Genomic DNA, 23799 nt, shown 5'->3' on the forward strand with positions numbered 1-23799 from the left:
TTGCAGATTGTCCTTTACGACACAGCTTTGATTAACAATCACACTCTTGCGTGTGGCGGCGCCTAAGCATGTTGTAAAATTGATGCCGGCAATGGATATGCGTGCGTATCCCCTGCCATATAGATAAGACTCAGACTTATGACACAGACTTATTAGCTCAGAACTACAGCTAGCTGGTAACTGAAGTGATGAGCGTTTCTTCAAGCTAAAAGTTGCGGTGATAAAGAAGAAGTCTTCTATTCGAATGCTTTTCTAGATCAGTCACTGAACTGTGTCTTTAGATGAGAGACGTGCTAATGCATTCAGGAACTGTTCTCTGAGCGAGACGACTGTAGAATCTTAGCACAAAAAGTTTGTGCTGAATCGCACTATTGCGTTACAGCAATCACGTACCGTTACGTTTTGTAAGATAAGTAAATCCAAGTGCCAAGATATATCGGTGTCATGGGTAAAGATTCCCTTTGATCTTTGCACTGCTAATAGCTGCCAAGATGAGCATGTGTGGGCGAATCCAGTATGCTTGATGACTTTCAGGGGGAAAACGTTGGTGAGGTGCCAAAATAGTGCTTCCCAGAAGCTGACCTCGCTACACTTAAAACAAATTTAGAAAGGTGCCGGAACTTCTCTCAGTACATTTCTGTGTCTAGGCAGAATGTGCAGGTTATTACATTCCCTCAGGCTTGGATATGTACTAATTTGAAGCTGGTCGTTTTGCTTCATAATGTCTTTCACAAAGCGATTTTGATATTTCTTAACTGGCATTATCTTCAAGTCAGTTTGATCTTTAGCCTAACATTCATAGTTTACAAAGACTATGATACAGCTTCTATTTTTTCTACTTACACGTACACTTTAGATGCCATAATGGGTAAGTTCTGTGTTCGCAGTAACAAAATAACATGTAGCAAGCTGATGGAAAACAGTAAAAACTTGAAGAGTTTAACCTGTCAACTACCTCAAGATCATCGTCCTCTATGTTTCCCCTTCTGACTTTACATTTGATGCTTACCATAATATATTAGATAATGTCTTTCTTCGGTTAGGATGAAGTTGTGACAACCCTATTGGAATATGCAGGGTAACACTCAAAATTTGTCATATTTGTACTGACAATGTCGATTCCAGTTCAGTAGTACGAGTTACTACTAGTATTCAATTTGTTGTTAACCTCCGGCCACAAGGTACTGCACTATTGGATTTCTGATTTACTCCATGAGTATCTAGTCTTTCTCCCTGATAACAACTGCATGATTGTGTTGGTTGACAACTTTACCATGCTCATGCCTTCTCAGCGTGAGTCGTGACGTACTTTGGTGTTAATCTGGTGATACAGGACTATAAGGTAGCTTTGTAGAAGAGATAGGGTGTACTTGCACCAAGGGACTTCATTATCGACCAGTGAAAGCTTCCAGGCAAATAAAATTGGCGATTGCGTACGGTTCAACGCGACGGTCACGACCTTGTGGTTCCATTACAAGCATCCTGAAGGTCACAGGTACATAGTTGTATGTCCCTGGTAATGGAAATACCGATTTATTGTACCGAACTGTGACTTATGTGGAGTTGTATTAATTTTTCTGACGTGCGGTTATAAGATCTAATACAGTGCCCTTTTCTAGAGCAATGTAAGGGTGCCAATGGACAGATATCCTTTCATGCCAGTCTGTTTGCCTTTGCGATCAGAAAAGGCCGATAATGAATAAAATATGAAATCTTCGACAATCCTTAGAATTCTGTTGCTATGTACATAATGACAAAAGTGTCCCAACGAACAGTAGGCATGATTTGTCAAAAAACCTCTGAAAGTGGTTTCCGTTCATCTTTTAACACTAGTCAGCTTGACGTTGAAATTGATTAATGAAATGACGAGTGTGCATGTTGCCATATCTATTTCATGCTAGTCAAGTCAAGTCAAGTTGGGCAACCTTGCTAGTTGGGCGACCTTGGTTATCTCGTGTTTGAATGTTTCAGCCGAAGAAACAAATAGATAAATAAATAAAAATTACGTAAAAGACTATTTCATGTAATAGATCTACATAATCTACGAGATATTATGAGTGTCGCCTCAAATACGGCTAAGCTATCCGCATGTTGAGTTGTCTCAAATTTGACAGTGCTTTTTTAGTCGTCCGGTACCATGTGATAAAGTCAAGACGTACCATGTGACGGTGTATTACTAATGCGACAATAGGGTGGATTAATAGCATACTTTGCGGTTTTGCTTACCGTATGCAATATTTATTAGAGAAATGAGCTTTCCTATCTGTTGCCGCAGATCACATTAATGAATCGTGGTGTAGAATATCAATCCAGCCCTGCACCAGTTATGACACGCTCACATACATATGTCTTTGACCTATTTTACCTGCACTTCTGTTATGTTATAACCATCCGAGAACTTCATCCTGATGGAAAAACTGGGCCATGTCATCAGCTCAGTAGAGAAACATTACCGTAACAGTCACAGGAACCCTGAAGCAATTTAGACTGAGGCCCTACGGGGAAACATTATTGCATGCATTACACGACCCATGTAATGGTCGTTGACAAAAGGTATGCTTAATTGCTCATTCCGGAAATGGCCCCTAGGCCTTGACTGTACAGACGGTTTGCTTGTGTTGTATTATTCACATGCAATTAGATTCCTGTCACAGGGTTGCAGTTCACTGATTGTTCGTTGATTACACGTTGTAGGAAAGAATAAATCATTTGGTTAGTCGTCATTGTGTGCCGAAGTGATGTAGATTACTATAGCCTTTTGCACTAGGTCACATTGTATTTCCAATAGGCCTGTCTGCATGCTTTAAGCGGGTCCCCCAAAGTACGAAATGAAACGAAATGAAACGAAATGGAACGATATGGAACGAAATGGAACGAACTAAAACATATGTAACATTATGAAATGAAATACCAGTAGATAGCGAAATATAAGGAACGTTTTAACATTCACAGTAGACGGGAACAGGAAGCAAATACGTAATATAACGTGTTTTATTTCTTGAATCTGTTTGATAAAAGTAAATACAACGTTTTTTGCCGCATTTGTGTGGCTCGATTCTTCCCTGAAAATGGGAGCGCCGCATGCAAAGAGATCCACCGCTCTTCCTTTGTGTTTACCAACGATCTGCAAATGAACTGCTGAAAATAGCAGGGAAAACAAGCAAACGGAACTGAGTAACGAAGCAAGGACTGGATTATACAGAAGTTGGTGGTAACATTGCATCTCGTAATTCAACAAGACGGCATGAGGCTTATATTTCGCTATCTACTGGTTTTTCATTTCATAATGTTACATATGTTTTAGTTCGTTCCATTTCGTTCCATTTCGTTCCATTTCGTTCCATTTCGTCCATTTCGCACTTTCGGGGGACCGCTTTAGGCGATGTGCAAAGTGTAAGTCGTTAGTCGTCATTGTGTGCCAAAGTTTTTAGATTGCTCCAGTCGTCTACAGTAGGTCACTAGGCATTACCAATAGGACTGCCTGCATGCTTTGAGTGATGTGCAAAGTGTAAATCATCGAGATCTTTTACCGTTGCTTTACACATACATATCTGTCGAATTTATGATGAAACACGAAACATTTATTGCTGAAACGCTCATTGTTTCCTTTTTTTAATAACAACGTTACATACAACGATGACAGGCTAATCACTTATTTCCAACGTTGATAAGCTATTGAGAAAGTATACCTTCGGTAAAGCATCCGGTTATTGAAACATATCAGCTCTGTTTGTTGCCGTTTTCTCTGTTACGCATAATGCTCAAACACATGTAATTATCTTGACGTGATTATGTTGCAGATTTTAATTTCAGATGCCCTTGGAAGCATAATCATCCCTGGATGGTAGATTAAAATCAGGTAATGAGACTAGTGTCGTCACAGCAATCACAGTCGTCTGTTGCGTTTGAGATACATGAAAACAAACATGTCAGTATTGAGAAATTCATACTTATAATATCATAACTGTCGGTTAATAATCTAAACAAATGAAAAGCTCTGCGCAAGATTGGATATCCTGTTGCATGATATATTTGCATCAAGGTATGTTCGCTCGGGAGTAATCAGTATAAATGGATAGATGTGGCTCCATGACTACTGCCGTTTATGAATAGGGCTTGATATTTATCATCATTAGTCATTAAGTCATCTCATGAATTTGGACAATATGTCCGGATGTGCATCTTGTACTGTTTAGTACAAACCTGGTATGTTTCCGGGTATGCAACACAAACAAACATCTTACGAAAATGTACCGCACGATGACTGGTGGCCCAATATTCTTCAACTCACGGCACTGCTCATAGAACCACGTTCCAGCAAATAGCCGACAAAATGCTCCCGACTAACAGGAATGACAAATAACATTCTCACGACATCGTAACTGGGCTGCAAGTAAACATTATAGTTCTCTCATGGGAATTGAACATCAACTATCTAGTAGCAATTATATAATACAGCATCGAGTCTACGTATGGATTGTAAGCTGAAACTAACTTGCTGTATTACAACCAATCATCTGATGAGAGCAGAGGTAAACGACACAAAATAACGATGTCACGGGTTAAATGATTCACCATTTGTGCAGCTAATGCAGCATATTATTAGGTATATCTGCCCCATTTTTCTCATATCATTTGGTTTTGATCGGTTTCACTATACCTAAGATATCAGGTCATACTGCCTCTTGACGGGCACAATCCAACATGTTTTATTAGATCTTGTTCTATCTCATCGTCCTCGTCATCTATCCTCAACTCGTTCCCATAACTATATCGTAAAACAAGTCCGGGCAGCTTCCTATCAGTTGCGGTTTCCATGCACTTCAGTAAGTGCTTGTGTTGTGCTTGGAACATCTTGAACTCTTTCTTTCCCAGTCGTGGACCCGCACATCTTTTGCGTTTGGGCGAGAACACGCCTTCTTTCTTCAGCTTTTCGGGCTTGTAGAGGTTGTTAAAGTTCGATACGACAACAGTAACCGGAAGAGTTAAGAGGAGTACGGAAAACACGCAGCATAGTCCAGTCACGATTTTCCCTAGAGTGGTATCGGCAACCATCTCACCGTACCCCAATGTTGTCATAGTCACGACTACGTACCAGAATGTTGCTGGAACCGAGGTGAATAACGTACCGGTGTTTCCTCGCTCAACGTAATAAAGTATTGTCGAAAATATGACCATAGTCATGACAAGAGAGAACATCAGAAAACTCAAGTCCTTTATGCAATACCTTAAAACGTATCCCAAAAGCCTCAGGTTATGAGAGGTACGAGAGAGTTTGAAGACCCGAAACACACGAAGTACTCTCATCGTGACGAAAGCTCCGTTGAGGTCGGAATCCTTTGGTAGGCACACAGTCGCATAGTACGGCAGAATGCTAAGGAGATCGATTATACTCATTGCTTTCCTCATGTACGACCATCTGTCAGGAGAGGCGAACAGACGAAGAATATACTCTGCGGTGAAGACTAAGGCACTCGCCGACTCTATGGTAGCAAATGTCAACGGGTATCTCTGTCCACAGAACATGGACTGATTTTCATTAGGCCCAGGGCAGTACGACGTTTCGATTATATTTGAGGCAATCGAAACAACGATGAAAAACATTGTGACATAGAAGAAAGCGACTCCAAACGCACCTCGATGGGGGTTTTCCATGGAGTACCATAAGTTCTCCCTGAAACATTTTGGTTCAGGAAGCGGTTTGTACTGGTCAATGAGTGGCTGGAATTGGATGAGGGCGTCCTTTTTGTCCAGATAAGCCTCTCTACAACATGGGCTGATTATATGTCCGAGATCTTGTTCGTCTATACCGAAGAACGACAAATCTTGTTCGTAAGCCAGGAGCCTTTCATCCTCTGAGTAATGTAACTTACCAGTTCGATAGTAATTCAAGACATGCCTGAAGACTTGAGGGTCGCGGTCAAAGACGTATTCGTTTTTATCAAAATCGTAAAAGAATTCTCTCTCCGGGCTACCTAGTAGAGTGTCTGGGTACAAGTCTAGAAGATGCTTCGATACCTCGAAGTGCGTTCCTCCTACGTTGAGAGCCAGCCGTTTTGATTTCTTGCGGCTCCCGCTTAGACGTGCCGTGGCCCGAACCCATTTTTGTCCTAAAGCACTGAGACCTGTTAAACTACTTTTTCGGCGACTTTTGATATTGACGGGAGCCGAGAGAGCATACATCCTTCTAGCAGCACAGTTTCATGCGATGTTTAAGGAATTACCTCCTAGGGCCCTATAGAAATAGAGAATATAAAAAAGGACAATCAACAACTGGGGTGGTATAAGCCAGTGTAAACCAGTTCAGGCTTTGTGACAAAATTGTAAAACCAGCATAGGTAAAACAAGCAATTACGTAAACCTCTCATGCAGGATTATACATGTATATATAAATTTGCATTATAATAAATTTTGCTTGGATGTTCATGATGTAAATTCTAACTTGACTTTTACCTTGTAACTTATCGATTATATAGTTAATTCATTGTATCTTTTTCTATGGTGAGCTCTTGACAATATTGATATGCTAGTTGGGCAACATTGGCCGTCTCTTGTATGAATGTTTCAGCCAAACAAATGATAAACAAATAAACGGTAAAGCCTGATCACTGCCTTGTTACAAGGATTTACGAGAATCATACTCCAGCATATATTGACAGTCAGATGACTGCCCGTGTCAATGCTTTCAACCATATGTTCACTGTATCGTTTGACATCAACCAAAAGGTGCAACATTAAGTACCTTCCATCTTTGTCACTATGAGAGTAAATGTATTACAGTAGCTTAACGTATCTGATAAAGAGCTGTGATTTGGTTAGATCTTATCTTTACATGAAGTCACCAAACAATACAAAATTCAGACACTCACCTACTTAGATTCTGGGTAGTTTCCCCTGTGGTCGTCAGGCGTTTAGCCATATGCTCCTGGGTCCGAAGAGGTACATTTGTCCATTCATCAATTTGAAGGGAAAAGAAGACAAACTTACAGGATTCGCTGGTAAGACAGCCGGGATATTGCATTTGGGCCCACGCAGTGACCAATTATCCTTGTTGAGGCTTGGTTATCCCAACCTGGTTACGTGTCTAGATTTTACAGACGGTTTCAAGAGATCGTCGCCTTTTGCTCTGAATCTCGCTGTCACCCCTCAGTAATCCGTTCAATTACCGCTGCAGCGTTGCTGATTGAGGCACTTGTTTCCCGTAACGTGAAGCATCGAGCCCCGCGGTTGGTTCTGGAGCGCATGTGTAGCTAAGACCCGAGTACTCCTGTCCATGAGCGTGCAGATGAACGTGATAAATGTTCCGCTGTGCAGCACACCCTTCTGGATGACAGGGCTTGTCACATGGCCAAGAACTAACGATCTCAGGGTGCGCACTCATAAACATGTCTTCGCACGAGTTTTCCTTCTCCGCGGCACGAGACCATGGATCTGCATGATTGATGGTCATAACGATTGTCCCTAAGGGAAGAAGCAACATGGCATAGTAAATACAGATTCGAGGCGGTTCAATCACTCAGCTGTGTACAGTAACGCTTTGTGAACTACTTCCATTATATCACCATCTATCACCGATGAGTTACCTAGTTTTAAACATTAGTAACACAAAACCCAACAGCTTAAGTCGCAAACTGCCAAACATACACACAACGCTTCCGATCAAATTCTTTCTCATGAATAATTTTCCGTCAGAGTAGCCCCTAAGAATAACCTACTTGTTGGCCTACTTAGCTTGTAATTGCATGACGCGTGGAGCCCAATCTGGGGACCGTTGATTACACACGTCACGCAAGCCTTGTCTCTCAGACTATGAATTTGGCAATTTTGTGTCGGCAAAAAAGGAATCAGATCACGAAATCGGGGCTCAGCTTAGGAATGCTTGATTAGGCCACAGCAATATATTGCCTTGGTTTTCAGATATTTCATAGTAAACTGAAAAATAGGAGGTTATCAAAATGAAAACAAGTTTCTGTGAGGAAAACGTCCATCTTGGCACATGTATATTCCCTCACTGAAACTGTGTGTACTTAAGTATATCCCCTGGTTGATATTTCATATTTCAGATTAAAATCCGAGAACCAACAGGTAAAATTTGTTGATGCCTCATGTGTAGATTTATTAGATGCTTATTATTTGAATACATCATCTTGTGTTGTGGACCGTATGGTACACTTTATGGGTATGTTTTTGGACTCGCTCTGCGATTCCAATTTTAAGACATGAAGCACCATAATGTGTATGCGGAGGCTTCTGCAGAACCGTGCAATTGCCTGTCAAGAGCCACCTGTCGTCGATTTGACACGTGTGTGAGTTTAGGTAAAGCCTACTGAAGGCAATTTAAAATGAATGAGGTTCTTTTAACCCAGATGAAAGAGAACATGGAAGTTCGGTCGTGAAATTAGTTTTCAAGCGGAGATTTGGAGACACGTCAGATAAACTACCAGATCAGCCCGTGAGTCTGTCAGTCATCCTTGATTTTCATGACAAAAGGGCGACGCCTACGAGAGAGAATTTTATCTGCCAAAGACCTCCGCTTTGCAAGACGCTAAATGCTACCAAATCCTACAATTTCTCATTGCAAGCGGAGATTTGGAGACACGTCAAGTAAACTACCAGATCAGCCCATCAGTCTGTCAGTCAACCTAGATTTCCATGGCAAGTGGGCAACGCCTACAAGAGAGAACATTATCTGCCAAAAACCTCCACTTTCAAGAGGTCAAATGCTACCAAATCCGGCTGGTCACAACCAGACTGACTACGCCGGCTATATGGAGAATAATTGTCAGGAGAGTTTGGCCACCGTAGGTTTTCATTTTGCGCTGAGGGGGAAATGTTAACGTTCCCATAGACTGACTCTCTTAGACATTTATTGTCGAATTCTACGACCCGTACCCCCGTAGGAAGGCCTGATATAGGCTAAAATCCGGTAGGATATCAATGCAAAGTGGGGCAATTAAGGACATGAGTTTAGTAAGTACTGATAATGGCTCCTGTAGGACCTGTGCATCGGATCTGTGTACTGACGTGTGGCTAATAACAGCCTTGTGAATCAGATCAATCAACCATCCGCGAGCATCAGGGCTGACGCATTGTGGCTGTAAACAGTAATCCTTGTCCACTTCCACACTAGCCACCTACGTATGGTGCAGATTGTTACCTACGGGAAGGAGGGTCGCCTCCTGAAGGAGTATTGTGATAAGGGTTGTACATAGTTACGTTCACAGCTATAACACTCACGATCCATTTGCTACACTGGTACTTTGGCATGCCGTCTGCTAGTATGCGCGATATGATGCACGTTGCTTCTTTTTTTTTACACCGTAGCAGTTAAAGTTGTATAGGCAATGTAATATTTCATAAAACACCCCTATCTTCATGGAACTGTGGAACAGGTCATAAATCTTGTAGCCTTTTGTGGGTGTGCGCTAATAAGGACTTGTTGTCTTTGATAACGTTATTCCATATGCATAGGAGAGGTATACATGGCTGCAATTCAAATCTTGTGTGAAGGCAAACTCGTGCATTTCCGGTATCAATTATACAAACGACATCTACAAATATGTTATGCTTCAACGAAATGCTCTATTCGAAACAGACGTGTTCAAAGTATGTCTTATTACAGAAAAATTACAAAAACAAGATCTTATTTGCTACGCCAGGATAGCTAACACAGTTCACATTAGAGAAGGGCATGGTGATGCAATTGATCCACCCTTGTCATGAATATTGGTAGGCGGGAATAAGGTGAGGCCAAGTTCCAAAAACTGAAACGAAAAGTTCAACTTGACCTGCAAAAGGCCTATTAGCAATACGTTGAAGACATCACCACTCCTGAAAAAAATTAGAGCAGTGAAATCCTCAACAGTATGAAGAGGTTCTGGAAGTTTATGAAGTATCAGCGCACTAACCAATCAGGAATCGCAACACTGAAAGATCATGGGAGGCTTGTCACCGACCCACAGCAGGAAGCGGAGATCCTCAACGCAAAGTTCCAGTCAGTCTTGACCAGAGACGAGGCAGAAAGACCAAAAGCCTATGCCAAGAATCAACATTATCCGACTGGGAGTACTTAAAAACTACAGATAACTGCAGAAGCTCAACCCAGCGGAAGCTGGTGGTCCTGACGGCATTAGCCCCGCATCCTTCAAACACTCTGTGAAGAAAGTGTGGACCTCCTAACACGCATATTCCAGAAGTCTCGTCAGGAAATAACTGTTCCGGACAACTTGAAACAAGAAAGGACAAAGGCATGACAGGGTCAACTACAGACCAATCAGCATTATTTGCATCTGTTCAAAGATTATGGAACACAAAGTCTGTAGTAGTTTGATGAAACATGCCGAACATCACAACCTGTTCTATGAACTTAAGAATGGATTCAGGCCTGGAAGGTCTTGCGAGACGTACCTTCTCGAATTCGTTCATGAAGTCACTACCAACATGCAGAACGGCCTCCAGGCAGATATCTGTGTACTAGTACTGGACTTTTTAAAAGCCTTTGACAAGGTAGGTCATAAACGCCTCATCCGGGAAGCTGCAGTGATATGGAGATGAACGAGAAACCAGGGACTGGATAGAGGACTTCCTCTACTACGCACCCAGTCAGTGGTCGTTGAGGGTTTGCATGTCCAGTAAATTAGATGACATCCATCTCCGGAGCTCCAGAAAGAAAATCCCCATCGTGTTTGACTAAACACTCCATGGGAACATCCTAAAACATGTCAGTTGTGTTAGTTACATTGGTTTCACTATACCAGGAGACCTACCATGATAGGACAAGCACATTGAAGAACTGTCAAAACAATCTACCGACCCACCGTACTTCCTAAAACGAAAAATCAATATCTCAAACCCTCTCATCAAATCCCGCACATATATGGCCTTAGTATGTTCTAAATTAGAGTATTGTCAAGCGGTTTGGGATCCCTTCCCCCCAAAACAACAAAGAGGAAAGTAGAGGCCGTACAAAGGAGAGCTGCACGTTTTGTCATTCACCATTAAAAGGGGCAATGAAGCGTATCCAATATGCTGACTTCGCTTGATTGGGCCATGCTAGCAGAGAGGAAACGAGACTCAAGACTTCACATGTTTCTACAAAATCCAGAACAATCTCGTCTCCTCCGAGACGCCCCTCACCGCCAAGGGTAACAAGACACATAAAATAGTTTACCCTTCCGAATCCCTCCCTCAAGGAATTGAATACCATGCCTTGATTTAACATTAACGGCACGTGTGCGTAATATCCTCTCAGAATGCACTATCCAGGACAAAAACTTGAAAGCATTCAAGACTGCCCTCCGTACCCGTAGACATCTGTTCTGACCCATGCTGGTATTGTACATATGTACATGTCATGAAAACCTTTCCAATGACGTCTCCCAGGGCCAACAGAACAGCTTTCCAACCACGACCATTCCTCCTGTGACATGAGGGTAATTGGACGCATTAGCAGCACTGAAGGCAGCATACCCTGTGGATCCCCATGGTCAAACCGCGGTTTAATGTTTAATTCAGGGCGGTGAGTCCTGTCGATTCACCGGGCTGTGACGGTAATGAAAACATGCCGGGTGAGGATTAACGGGTTTCATTGTCACATAGTCGTTAATCTACCCCTGGGTAAGTAATTAGTGGCGGGATTAAAGAACGCAATTAAAGCTTGCTGTCGGGCTCGCCTGGGTGCCATCCTGGTTATAGTTGGGCGTCTACGTCAGAGAGACTGACTTTTATCCGCGCTCTTCAGTGCCTAAGCTGATAACAGCCAAATTATAAAAGAAACCAAAAGTCATAGGTAAAAGGTCGTCTTATAGCCCGTTTACGCCTGAATAGTTTGTTATCTATTTTATCTAGGGCACGCTATTGGAAGGCGGAGTCCAACTTTTATCCCCTCTTAAGTACCTAAACTGAATACAGCCAACTTATAAGAGAAACCAAACGTCAGAGGTGAAAGATAACGGTAGTCCCATGGCATTTTGAGGCCTTAGGGACAGTGTGTTGTTATCCACGGTATATCTAGGCCACGGTATTGGAAGGCGGAGCCCAACTTTTTATCCTATCTTTAATGCCTAAACTGATTACAGCCAACCTATAAGAGAAACCAAACGTCACAGGTGAAAGGTAACGTTAGTCCCACCGCATAAGGGCAGTGGGTTGGTATCCACAGTATATCTAGGGCACGGTATTGGAAGGCGAAGCCTAACCCTCTCTTTCACCACCTTTTACTTCCCTAGCGAAGTCAGCTACCAATTTTACACCAGGGTGGCGTGAAAAAAAGTCGTATAAAGTGCCTTTCCTTATGGCACAGCATCGGTGGCATGTCAGGGGATTCGAACCCAGGGGGTTCTGGGCTCTTGGACAAACGCCCTAACCATTACACCAACACGATGCCACTAAGCCTCATAGGCGGAGAAAAAACTCCGTCGACGTCGTTGCCTCTTGTGTAAGTTTTGCATGCGTGGACGTGGGGGAAAGGATATGCCAATGCAGAGATCGTGCCCGTGAAGCAATCAGTTATTTCCTTGAGCAATAAAAATCCTCACTTCGCAGTAGGTCGTGATAGATCGAACTGACATCACCAACACGACCACTAATTCATTACTGCAACTGTTGATTTGATTATATGGATGACATCCGCGCGCGCATCAATATTCGTCCGTTTTCAAAAGAAAGTTTTCGACCATACTGTAAATCGTACAAAGCATCTGCAAAATGAGCAAATATCTGCCATATATATGTATATTGCAAAAAAGTATCGGAAAACGGATGCTTGTACAAAGACGTCAAAGAAGAAGACGTGTAAGAACAAAGATGAAGATCATTGTTCGATATACCATACTCAGTGTCATTTGTTTAACCTTTCTGACCACTTGGATTTCATAGTGAAGGGAACTTTTTTTTGGCAAACTTTTTTTTTCATCGCTGGATTAATCTACAAGCAGTTCTATTGGCGGCAAGCCAGTATTAAATGCAAAAGTACCAACCAGTACCCCAAACCACCCTTTGGTAGGTGAAGTCTGGTACTGGTGGGTCCATGTGATACTGCCTTGCCACAGATAGATCTGCTTGGAGATTACCAGAGGATAGTTGAATCAACATGGCCAAATTGGAAGTCGTAAATGTGTCGTATATGACCACTCTACTGAGCACGATACCCGCAACCTATGATTACTGAGCACACACTCATGAGATGATGTGGTTTGTGAAAGTCAAATCAGCACAGGTTCGGATTCCAGCAGAGGCGCACGTGTCATGCTGCAGGCTTGTAATGACGCATCATACTGGCCTTGGAAACAAAATGACAATACATGCCATTGAATCGATGATTGACAAACCCCATGGCGAATCATGGATGGGGATTTATTTACGAAGCAGAAACAGTGTCAAAAAGATCGTATACGTTTTTTGAAATGGAATAGGTATGTAATTTAGAATGGAATATGTGTTTTTCAAATGGAATAGGTATGTAATTTAGAATGGAATATGTGTTTTTCAAATCGAATATACAAGTGGTGCTATTCTTTTTGAAAGTTGGTATTGTTTTAAAATCTGGTACTATACGATTCCAAAATACCATACGATTTCTGTTTGCTATATCATTTCTGTTTGCTATATCATTTCTATTTGTACTCCGGAAATGACGCGTTCCGCTCCGGAAGTAGGGTAGGGCATACATCGGACAAGTTCGTGGTCTCCCACGATGTTGCCGGCCATTTGCTTCGGGTAAGTTGTGTTCGTCTTTGGCGAAATACGCCGATATTAACGCACGCCACCTGTTGTCAGTGTCGCTGTGGACACTTGGACTTAATATCGGTCAGTTACGGTTGGTAGTGACCGTCATTTTGTCGACTATCGCCAACATTGACTCGGGAACTTTTACGTCTGACAGTGTGGGGGAGGGGGGCGTGTTTTCGTGTACCAATATATAACGGTAGATTTCCACCGGTGAATCCTTACGAAAAGAGGAGATTAAATATGGAAATTATGGGTAGAAAGTCAACACAAGTTCTGCTGCTTCTCGGACAATTTTATGACAAGATTAACCTTGATTACCCTCGACTTTGGGGTTGGTGAGCTTGCCGCAAACCGGGCGTTTTGTGTATTTACGACAGAAGGGTAAAAGGGCGAGTCCAGAATGGATGTGTCAAATTAGGGCGTCAAATTAAGGTCGCACAACACAGTACGCAGGCTTTGTGTGGGTAAAGTAGTGCTAAAAATCATTGAAAATTCGTAGAAATTCTAGAATAAACACCAGTTATTGGCAACTTGGGCTATTATCATACCTACCTATGTCATGGTTCTTTATTGTCCTACAATTTTACTGTCCTATTCATTTAACTGACTGGTGATGAAAATGAGGTTTCATGCTTCTCAACCTCTTTCTTTCTGACATGCAGGGGATTTAAGCCAACATGTACAGGATATGGAATTATCTGCACTGTGAGCCTTGAGATCTCAGCAGGAAACTGATGCTTATGAAGTTGGAGGGATGCTGCTATCTCTCTTGTCTTGCAGCTCACAGGGAGAAATATCAGAATCGCTGTTGAGTTCAATGTTTAGAACTATCCAGGAATCTAAGCTAGACGTTCAGATGTGGGAGGTGTGAATTGGACAGAAATACATGTAGTAGTAATGTCAATTTGACATGTTGCAGAGACATATATTTGAACATTGCAAACTGATGCTTGGGAGAACTAGCAACTCTTGTATTTGTAATTTCCACAACTTTGCATTTCTTAGAGTAAATATAATATCATATTGTATTATAGGAGTCAAATGGAAGGTGTGATGGTATGGAAGATTGATTAATTGCACACATGAATTTCAATACTTCCTTTAAAGCATATTGGAACATAATGGCTTTAAAGCTACATCTGACATCCCTATGCCCCCTGGGTTATCATCACGGCCAGTTACTGTAAGTCCATGATGGCATGTTATGGCTGCTTGTTGCAGCATGGCAGAGAACGGTCTCTCGTCAATTTCTCATCTTACTAAGTAACCTTGGGCATGTTGCAGCTATGTTCCTTTGTACATGTAATTGATTTTCTGTACGTTGACAGGTAAACATTTTCTACATGTGCATGATTTTTTACTTAATATTGCTTTAAACCTTTATCCTTGTCGTAGAATTTATCCTTATCTGTCATGACCTTTTGATAGGAAAAGTGCCTTGTTAAATGTATGAGTTAAGTTTCAGTGATAAAACTGACTGAGCAAGGCATAAGAGATATTTTCTGCCAAGTTAACTCCCTTGAATGTAAAGAAGCTTTTTTGTACCAGTGTAATTTCTTGGTTCTCGGACTGGCACTCTTCATTGTATTTGCCATGTTTACTATTAAAACATTGAATGAACTGTTCAGCATCTGTATTGGATTGTTGCTTGACAGTGCCGACCATGCAGTCAGGTACAGATCAACCATAAAATTCTCTTTTCAACACCTGAAAAGCCCTGCCTTTGAAAATTTTATTCTAAATTTCATTCATCCGGAAACTCTTATCTCAAAAATCTCAAAGGTTTGTTTTTTACCCAGCATTTAACAGTAAGCTTATTCCTATATAATGTTATGGGACTATCACGGGGGTTTATTAAAAGTGTTGTATTTTTCATGCTGATCTTACACTCCATTTGTTTCATACAGTAACCAGAGAACCAATAAATTTATTTGGATTGATCAATTTGAGTATTACTAGTTTTCTTAGATTTTTTTTATTTGCTCTATCACTGGTAGTCAAGTTTTCGTTGCTATACAGACATTTAGTTCAGCAATTGTGAATGAATTTTTGCAGTCGTTTTGATGAACAATATGGTCATTTATTACATGGGCCTTCATGCTGTCACCTAATAGTCAAAAGTTCAGATTTAACTGTTGTTGTAAGGGCTATATGGAGATTGTAAATGTTACTTTCTATTAATAAAAAAACATGACTCACTTAATGTTCCTTATTGTATGTACAATTTTCAACAGTTCATATCATACAAAACTGCTTCACTACCACTGGTTTTAAAGAGACTGGTTCCTTGCCCTAGTAAGAACAATATCCATTAACACCCTATGGCCTCTTTCTGTACTTTGCAGTGTGAATAGGGCATATAAACATGTAGAAATCCACAGAGAGGCTGTCGAGTGCTATAAACATTAGAAATTCAGGATGTTGGCCTGCAGTTTGAAATCAAAGCTATCTATTTCAAATTAGGCCCTTTTAGGTTTTTTTTCCACAATGCCTGATCTTATTTACAGAGCTGCAACTTGCAATATATGTTGTTGCTTGTAGTGCCTACTTTAACTTAGCAATCTAAGGAGCCAGTACAACTTCTACACGAGTTTAAGTTAGCTCTATACTCTATCTGGCAGCCAATGCCCCACACCAAGAGCATGCAGACCTGTGTGACAATATTCAAATTGTCTTCAGCAGGCACCAGAATAGTTGCCGCTGCCACTTTTTGGACGGGCGCTCAAACACACAGGAGGACCGCAGTTGGTCGTCAAGGTCAACGTCCTTGTAGTAATGATTGTACAAGTCCATCGGCATCGTCGCATGCCATCGCACCTGAATAAGAACGCGTACGCCTCCTCCCCTCAGGCCCTTGCGCCACCTGGTGAGTTGCCGTCGAAAGTACAATGAGCGTCTCGGTGTCCTTCCATTGGGCAGCCAGACAGAGTAGCCTCTCGGTAAGCCCCGCTTTGGAAAGGGGTCCATGAAATTCAGCGAAGGTGGTCTGCCTCTCCTCCCTCCTCTGTGTTCTTGTATTGCACCAGTCGACACGATCCCCGGCAGAGGCGCGGGCGATGACCGTCAAAACCCGTCTCGGCGAGAGAACGGTGACGGGGGCAGTCGGCCGTAATTGGGATCCACCAGAGAGCGATCCGCGGTCCGTGCAGTAGTCCGCACGCCGCCGAACAGCGGGAACGCGCCGCGAGGCCGCCAACCCTCGGGAGCCTGAGCTGCAGCACTCCCGGCTACACCGACCGTTGCTTCCCGTTAACGCCCTAGCCGTCCCGCGAAGGACGATCCCCCACTCTCTCGGGCGACGCCTCCGCCGGTTGAGTCCGACCACCGAGTCCGAAAGGCGTCCTCGCACGCAGACGGAAGGGGTGAGTCCGTTCACCGGCGGGTCCGAAGACTAGGGCATCGCCTCCGCGGAAGACCCTGCCCCAGCGCTGGTTCGTCCGGACGCCCGTGGCACGGTCGACCTCGCGGGGAGCGGCAGCCTGATCGACGGGGTAGCAAAACGACTGAGGATGGTGTGTGCTGACCGGAGACCCGGTGTCCGCCGTCATTTCCCGCGCTAGACGAAAGATGACCACTCTCTATCAAGGTAGGGTGAGCCACCGGCACCGACCACCGCCCCCCGCCGACAGGCCGTACGCCGGCCCCGACTCCACCGACCCGGAAAGGACTCTACCGGGGTCTGCATTCGGAGGACCCTGGCACCACCCCGGCCCGCCCGCCGACGGTCCGTGAACCACCCCCACGCCCCCCGTTCCGCCTCGACGGCGGTGAAACTAGCCGAGCAACCCTGTCCGATCTTGTCCAAAGGACCGACCCAACTGCGGGCGCGTACGCTCAGGCACCCTCCCCCGATGTTGCAGGACATGTTGATCATCGATTCTTCAAACGCAGACTGCGGCCCCGGGTCAGTCCCGTGGCCACGTCTGGCTGAGGGTCGGTTTTATGTTGCGCAGGGTCGGCGGCCACTCCAACCCTCACACTTCCTTATCGCCTCGACAAGGTGGCGCTCTCTGCCGTCAATCGCTCCTCCTTCGCGGAGGAGCGCGGGCGGAGTGTCAGGAGCACCCATGCCAACCCACTTGGCGGCGGGACCTGGCAGCTTCCTTGAAACGTTGGTCGGGTGCCTTCAGTGTGAGCCCGTCGTTCCTTATACCCTGCTAAACCAGCGAGCCGCCCCGAGTAGCCTGGTCGAGGACGGAGTCAGGTCCTTCCGGCGAAAAGTTTTAGGCGGGCGTGCACAAGTGGGGGCACCTATATCCTGGCGGAGGGGCATCGCGTCGTGGATTTGCGCGGAATGGGGTTGAGTTGCTAGTCTAACGGCGGGGCCTAGGTGAGACGACTCCTCCCGGCACCCCGGCGCGGCGTTTCGGTCTCTGACTCGATGCAATCCATCTTGCGGACGAGTGACCTGTCCTTAAGCGTTGGACTTCGAGCGGGCATCCTGCGGTCCAAGGCCTCCTTTGGGCAGAGGGTAGGACTGTTCTCGGTCGCCACCGACGGTCTCGACCGACTGCTCCACTCCCCGAGGTTCCTTTCCTTTCCCCGAGGTCTTCAAGAGAAGGGCAGGCGCAATAGACCCCTCGGCTCTCTTTCCCAGCTCGGGCCGGTCGGTCGCGTTTTGTCGAAGGGGCGCAGCGGTCTTCGCGGCGGGTCCCGGTTAGTGGAGCGACCCCCGGGCCCCGGTCCTTCCGCTCGTTCACCGCCCTTCACTCCGAAGGGCGCCTTCTTCCCGTCTCTGAAACGACGGTGCCGAGAGGCAGAGACAAACTTTCGATGCGAAATCAAACGAAAATAAAACGACAACTCCTAGCGGTGGATCACTCGGCTCGTGTGTCGATGAAGAACGCAGCCAGCTGCGAGAAGTAATGTGAAATGCAGGACACATTGATCATCGACTCTTCGAACGCACTCTGCGGCCCCGGGTCAGCGCGTTTGCTCACTCCACTCCTCGACCTCAGCTCAGGCGAGACGACCCGCATATAACGCATATTACTAAGCGGAGGAAAAGAAACTGACAAGGATTCCCTCAGTAACGGCGAGTGAAGCGGGAAAGCCCAGCGCCGAATCTCCGCTTCCACGGGGCGCGGGAACTGTGGCGTTTGGGAGGTGCTCTCCGTCCGTCGACAGTTGCCCATGTCCTTGTGATCGAAGCCTCTCCCAGAGCGGGTGTCAGCCCCGGCCCATGGCGGCGACGGTGGCGTTCGGTCTGCCCCTCCTCGGAGTCGGGTTGTTTGGGAATGCAGCCCAAAGCGGGAGGTAAACTCCGCCTAAGGCTAAATACGGACACGAGACCGATAGCGAACAAGTACCGTGAGGGAAAGTTGAAAAGAACTTTGAAGAGAGAGTTAAAGAGTTCGTGAAACCGCTAAGAGGTAAACGGGTGGACCCGCAAGGTCCGCCCGGAGGATTCAGGCGGCGTCCGTCGCGCCCCGACGGCCGATCATGGATCGTAAGACCGATCGGCCGGCGTCGAGGCGTGCGGACCCGCTGCACTTCTTCCGGGCGGAGCGCCGCGACCGGTTCGACGGCGGCCACGTCCCCGCGGAAGGTGCCCGGGGCCCTCGGGTCTCCGGAGTTATAGTCGCGATGCGTGCGGCGCCCGCTGTCGGACCGAGGACAGGCAATCGACCGCCGCGTCTGCCCATTGCCCCCTCTCGGGGGGGGGGGGGGGGGGGGGGGGTGATGTCGGGCAGGGGCCGGGCCCCCGTCGTGCGGTCGACGGGTGCGCCACGCAGGGCGCCCGGGGTCTGCGGCGAGGTCCGGTCGCCTACCCGACCAGGACCCGTCTTGAAACACGGACCAAGGAGTCTAACGCCTGCGCGACTCAAGGGTGTTGTACGAAACCCAGAGGCGCAATGAAGGCGAAGGGCCGTCCGTATGTCCAAGGTGGTATCCCCGCCGTCTCCGCGGCGCGGGCGCGCCACCGGCCGATTTCGACCGCTCCGTCGGTGAGGTCGCGCTAGAGCGTGCGCGTTGGGACCGGCCAAAAGATGGTGAACTATGCCCGAGCAGTGCGAAGCCAGGGGAAACCCTGGTGGAGGTCCGTAGCGATTCTGACGTGCAAATCGATTGTCAAACTTGGGTATAGAGGCGAAAGACTAATTGGACCATTAGGTAGCTGGTTCCCTCCGAAGTTCCCCTCAGATAGCTGACACTCTGTCGCAGTTTTATCTGGTAAAGCGAATGATTAGAGGTCTTGAGGCAGAAACGACCTCAATCTATTCTCAAACTTTCAATTGGTAAGGTGTCCGACTCGCTCGAGTGGAGCCGGGCCTGGAATGCGAGTGCTCAGTGGGCCACTTTTGGTAAGCAGAACTGGCGCTGCGGGATGAACCGAACGCCGGGTTAAGGTGCCCGATGCGGACGCTCATCAGACCTCAGAAAAGATGTCGGTTGATACAGACAGCAGGACGGTGGCCAAGTCGGAATCCGCTAAGGAGTGTGTAACAACTCACCTGCCGAATCAACTAGCCCTGAAAATGGATGGCGCTGGAGCGTCGAGCCCATACCCGGCCGTCGCGGCAGTCCACTTCGACTGAGCCAGGCCGCGACGAGCAGGAGGGCCGCCGCGGCGAGCGCCGAAGCCTCGGGCGCGAGTCCGGGTGGAGCCGCCGCGGGTGCTGGTCTTGATGGTAGTAGAAAATATTCAAACGAGAAATTCAAAGCCTAGCGGAGAAGGGTTCCACGTGAGAACAGTAGTTGGACATGTATGGGTCAGCTGGTCATGAGTGATAAGTGAAGGCCACTCGGAAGTGCGGGCCCGGTTTCGTGGTCACTGCGCGTCGCCCCGGCCCGCTCTGCTTGCTCCCGGCGGTAACGAGGTTGGGTCCTCGGGTCCTTCCGAGGTTCGTCGGGCGTACGGTGGCGGGTGTGGCCGCGGGATTCTGTGCGTCACGAGCCGCCCCGGCATACCGAAAGGGAATCGGGTTAACATTCCCGCGAACGGGGAAATGTTCGCCCGGCGCGGCAACGCAAGCGAAGTCGTTGACGTGGGTATGAGCCCCGGAAAGAGTGCTCTTTTCTTTGTAAGGCGCACGTGTCCTGGAATCGGTTCGCCCGGAGATAGGAACAGCTGCCCCGTAAAGCACCGCGGCTTTTGCGGTGTCCGGTGCGCTCAGGTGGGCCCTTGAAAATTGAAGGGAGAGGCGTGCGATTTTCGCGTCGGTCCGTACCGATAACCGCAGCAGGTCTCCAAGGTGAACAGCCTCTAGTCGATAGACCAATGTAGGTAAGGGATGTCGGGTAGCCGGATCCGTAACTTCAGGAGAAGGATTGGCTCTAATAAGTGTTGTGACGGTCGCACTGCTGGGACGGACAAGAAGTGAGATGGGAGTGTCCGTGGCTGAACTAGGCCCGTTGGCTGGGTCGACCCGCGATGGAACTGGCGACGTGACTGATCTTACACAATGGTGCTTTAACATCGGAACGAGGTTGTTTACTTACTTGTACAATCAGATCAGAGAGGGATTGTTCACCGGCCAGTACAATACTTCAACAACGGTTTGGGGTTGTTTACCTTCCTGTCCCTTACATGGGAACGTAATAGGCTACCAACCTTTACGTAACCGAAGTACCTGTAAGCCAGTCCTGTTGTTGTATATTTGTGAAGTAATTATCTCATTAAAATACAAACACAATCATATTGAAACCCGTGTGGCCTAAAGTCCAAATCCTAGCCCTAGACTATATTACATGTACCTATTAGTAACTTGTTGACCAAGTCCGGTTCGGCAATCATGTCCTTGCTTATGCTGGCTGCAATGGGCCCAACCAGCCAGCAGTGGCCATGTGGGGTGGGGCCTTACACCTGTGTGGAAGGTGTGTCGGAATGACTGGTTAAGTATTAAAAGCTACAAAGTGTTGTAGTGTTGACTGCGGTGTATGCTACAAGAGTAGAACTATTGACAGCTACATAGTGTTGCAATGTTGACTGCAGTATACTAAGAAAAACATGTCAGGCACAAGTAGAAAATTGACACGGAAAGTTCTACATTACAATGTTTATTTTGATATAAGTGTATGCATATACATATACATGAATATAGAATAATAGAGAGATATATAGAATGAACAGAAATCCCCCTTGCTATATGAGGTGAATGTCGACCATGGTCTAGTGATGTTATTCTTACAATAAAAACTACATTGCCACCGTTTCAGACTGAATCATGATGTCTCCCACTAAACTTTTGTTGAGATGGACTTTTCCCTTATAAAAAAGATGACCTATTCTAATCTCTCAAGTTCAGACACATATTCTATTTGATACTGCATATACACCATTTTCTCAACATAAAGTTCAGTATTCCTCATCACCACAGTCAATATTTGACATGGCCTTCATGCTGACTTGAATGTCATTCACTGGTTTGTAAAAAGCTGGCACACAAACACCATTGTACTGCCAAGCTGGGCGTGAACTCTCTTGATGTGATCCTAACAGCGTGACGAGGCTCATTCAGCCTAGACGGAGGCACCACAAACCACACAAAGTCCTCTGTTATACTAGGCATGGACAGTATCCATACAACTTGATCTGCCTGCACAGACCCCCCAAAACTGTAAATAGAACATGGTCTGTGCAGTTTTGAAAGGTGAATATCTTTATAACAATATGCACTACTATGACTAAATAAAAGGCTCTGTTATGTTGAGATAAACATGGTCTCTCAAATTAATTTAGTCTTGTGCCAAAAAGCAGGTTTACAAGTTTTCCAACATCACCTTCAAATCTGATGAGAACAGTTCAGTTTTCAAGTAACCAATGTTTTAGGATTAGAAAATAATGGCTGACAAGCCCTCTACAGAACTCCCCGTGTGGCAGCCCTGTTAGTATTCCCAACGTGTGCTGGACTCAGGCAAGTCGACTGTGCCCTGCTCTTCTAGAAAGTCAATGGTAAGGTTCAGCGTCCTGTGTGGCATCACACCCCACAGTGCAGACACAGAATCTTTTCTGGGAACTCTGAGAAGAAAATACATGAAATGCAACTAATTATTATACATAGAACATAACATTTTATTGCTTGACAATCATAACAGGTACAATGTATGGCAACTAGACTAAGGAACTTAGGATTTTAACATTATTTTATCCACAAAAAGTCTGCGTACTGTGTTGTGCGGCCTTAATTTGACGCCCTAATTTGACACATCCATTCTGGACTAGCCCTTTTACCCTTCTGTCGTAAATACACAAAACGCCCGGTTTGCGGCAAGCTCACCAACCCCAAAGTCGAGGGTAATCAAGGTTAATCTTGTCATAAAATTGTCCGAGAAGCAGCAGAACTTGTGTTGACTTTCTACCCATAATTTCCATATTTAATCTCCTCTTTTCGTAAGGATTCACCGGTGGAAATCTACCGTTATATATTGGTACACGAAAACACGCCCCCCTCCCCCACACTGTCAGACGTAAAAGTTCCCGAGTCAATGTTGGCGATAGTCGACAAAATGACGGTCACTACCAACCGTAACTGACCGATATTAAGTCCAAGTGTCCACAGCGACACTGACAACACGTGGCGTGCGTTAATATCGGCGTATTTCGCCAAAGACGAACACAACTTACCCGAAGCAAATGGCCGGCAACATCGTGGGAGACCACGAACTTGTCCGATGTATGCCCTACCCTACTTCCGGAGCGGAACGCGTCATTTCCGGAGTACAAATAGAAATGATATAGCAAACAGAAATGATATAGCAAACAGAAATCGTATGGTATTTTGGAATCGTATAGTACCAGATTTTAAAACAATACCAACTTTCAAAAATAATAGCAACACTTGTATATTCGATTTGAAAAACACATATTCCATTCTAAATTACATACCTATTCGATTTGAAAAACACATATTCCATTCTAAATTACATACCTATTCCATTTCAAAAAACGTATACGATCTTTTTGACACTGTTTCTGCTTCGTATTTATTAAACTCATCAAGACAACGTCGGGGAGATATCGCTGAAGTTATATGACTTGCGCCTGCGGCTCAAAAGCTAAGGCCTCTGATCATGTAGTTTTGATACATGTAGTTGTCTAAGCAAAGACTTGGCAGCTTAAATATGCAC

At 45.5% G+C, this 23799-nt stretch overlaps 1 protein-coding gene, 2 long non-coding RNA genes and 1 pseudogene across 5 annotated transcripts; 2 read left to right on the forward strand and 2 right to left on the reverse strand.

Moving 5' to 3' along the window:
- Window positions 1–3580: 3580 nt before the first annotated feature.
- On the reverse strand, window positions 3581–6896 carry LOC136441010 (potassium voltage-gated channel protein Shal-like). The gene is made up of 2 exons (XM_066437241.1): window positions 6870–6896; window positions 3581–6235 (listed from the first exon to the last, which is right to left on the reverse strand). Exon 2 carries the CDS (start codon window positions 6181–6183, stop codon window positions 4669–4671), a length of 1515 nt encoding a protein of 504 aa, XP_066293338.1. The 5' UTR covers window positions 6184–6235; window positions 6870–6896; the 3' UTR covers window positions 3581–4668.
- A 6453-nt stretch (window positions 6897–13349) lies between these two features.
- Window positions 13350–15931, forward strand: LOC136440995 (uncharacterized). 3 transcript variants are annotated; one of them, XR_010756741.1, is made up of 3 exons: window positions 13350–13412; window positions 13656–13716; window positions 14391–15931. It is a non-coding gene; the product is annotated as an uncharacterized lncRNA (long non-coding RNA). The 3 variants fall into 3 exon arrangements; XR_010756742.1 differs by having other exon boundaries at window positions 13378–13412; window positions 13653–13716; XR_010756740.1 differs by lacking the exon at window positions 13350–13412 and having other exon boundaries at window positions 13433–13716.
- A 2598-nt stretch (window positions 15932–18529) lies between these two features.
- Window positions 18530–18662, forward strand: LOC136426228 (5.8S ribosomal RNA; annotated as a pseudogene).
- A 3051-nt stretch (window positions 18663–21713) lies between these two features.
- On the reverse strand, window positions 21714–23497 carry LOC136441004 (uncharacterized). Its single transcript, XR_010756743.1, has 2 exons — window positions 23297–23497; window positions 21714–22690 (listed from the first exon to the last, which is right to left on the reverse strand). It is a non-coding gene; the product is annotated as an uncharacterized lncRNA (long non-coding RNA).
- Window positions 23498–23799: the final 302 nt, after the last annotated feature.

This window comes from Branchiostoma lanceolatum, chromosome 1 (genome assembly GCF_035083965.1).
Source record: "Branchiostoma lanceolatum isolate klBraLanc5 chromosome 1, klBraLanc5.hap2, whole genome shotgun sequence".
NCBI lineage: Eukaryota > Metazoa > Chordata > Leptocardii > Amphioxiformes > Branchiostomatidae > Branchiostoma > Branchiostoma lanceolatum.

Coding starts and splice junctions, on each gene's coding strand:
- LOC136441010 (XM_066437241.1), bottom strand. CDS start 6,183: ATGTATGCTCTCTCGGCTCCCGTCAATATCAAAAGTCGCCGAAAAAGT.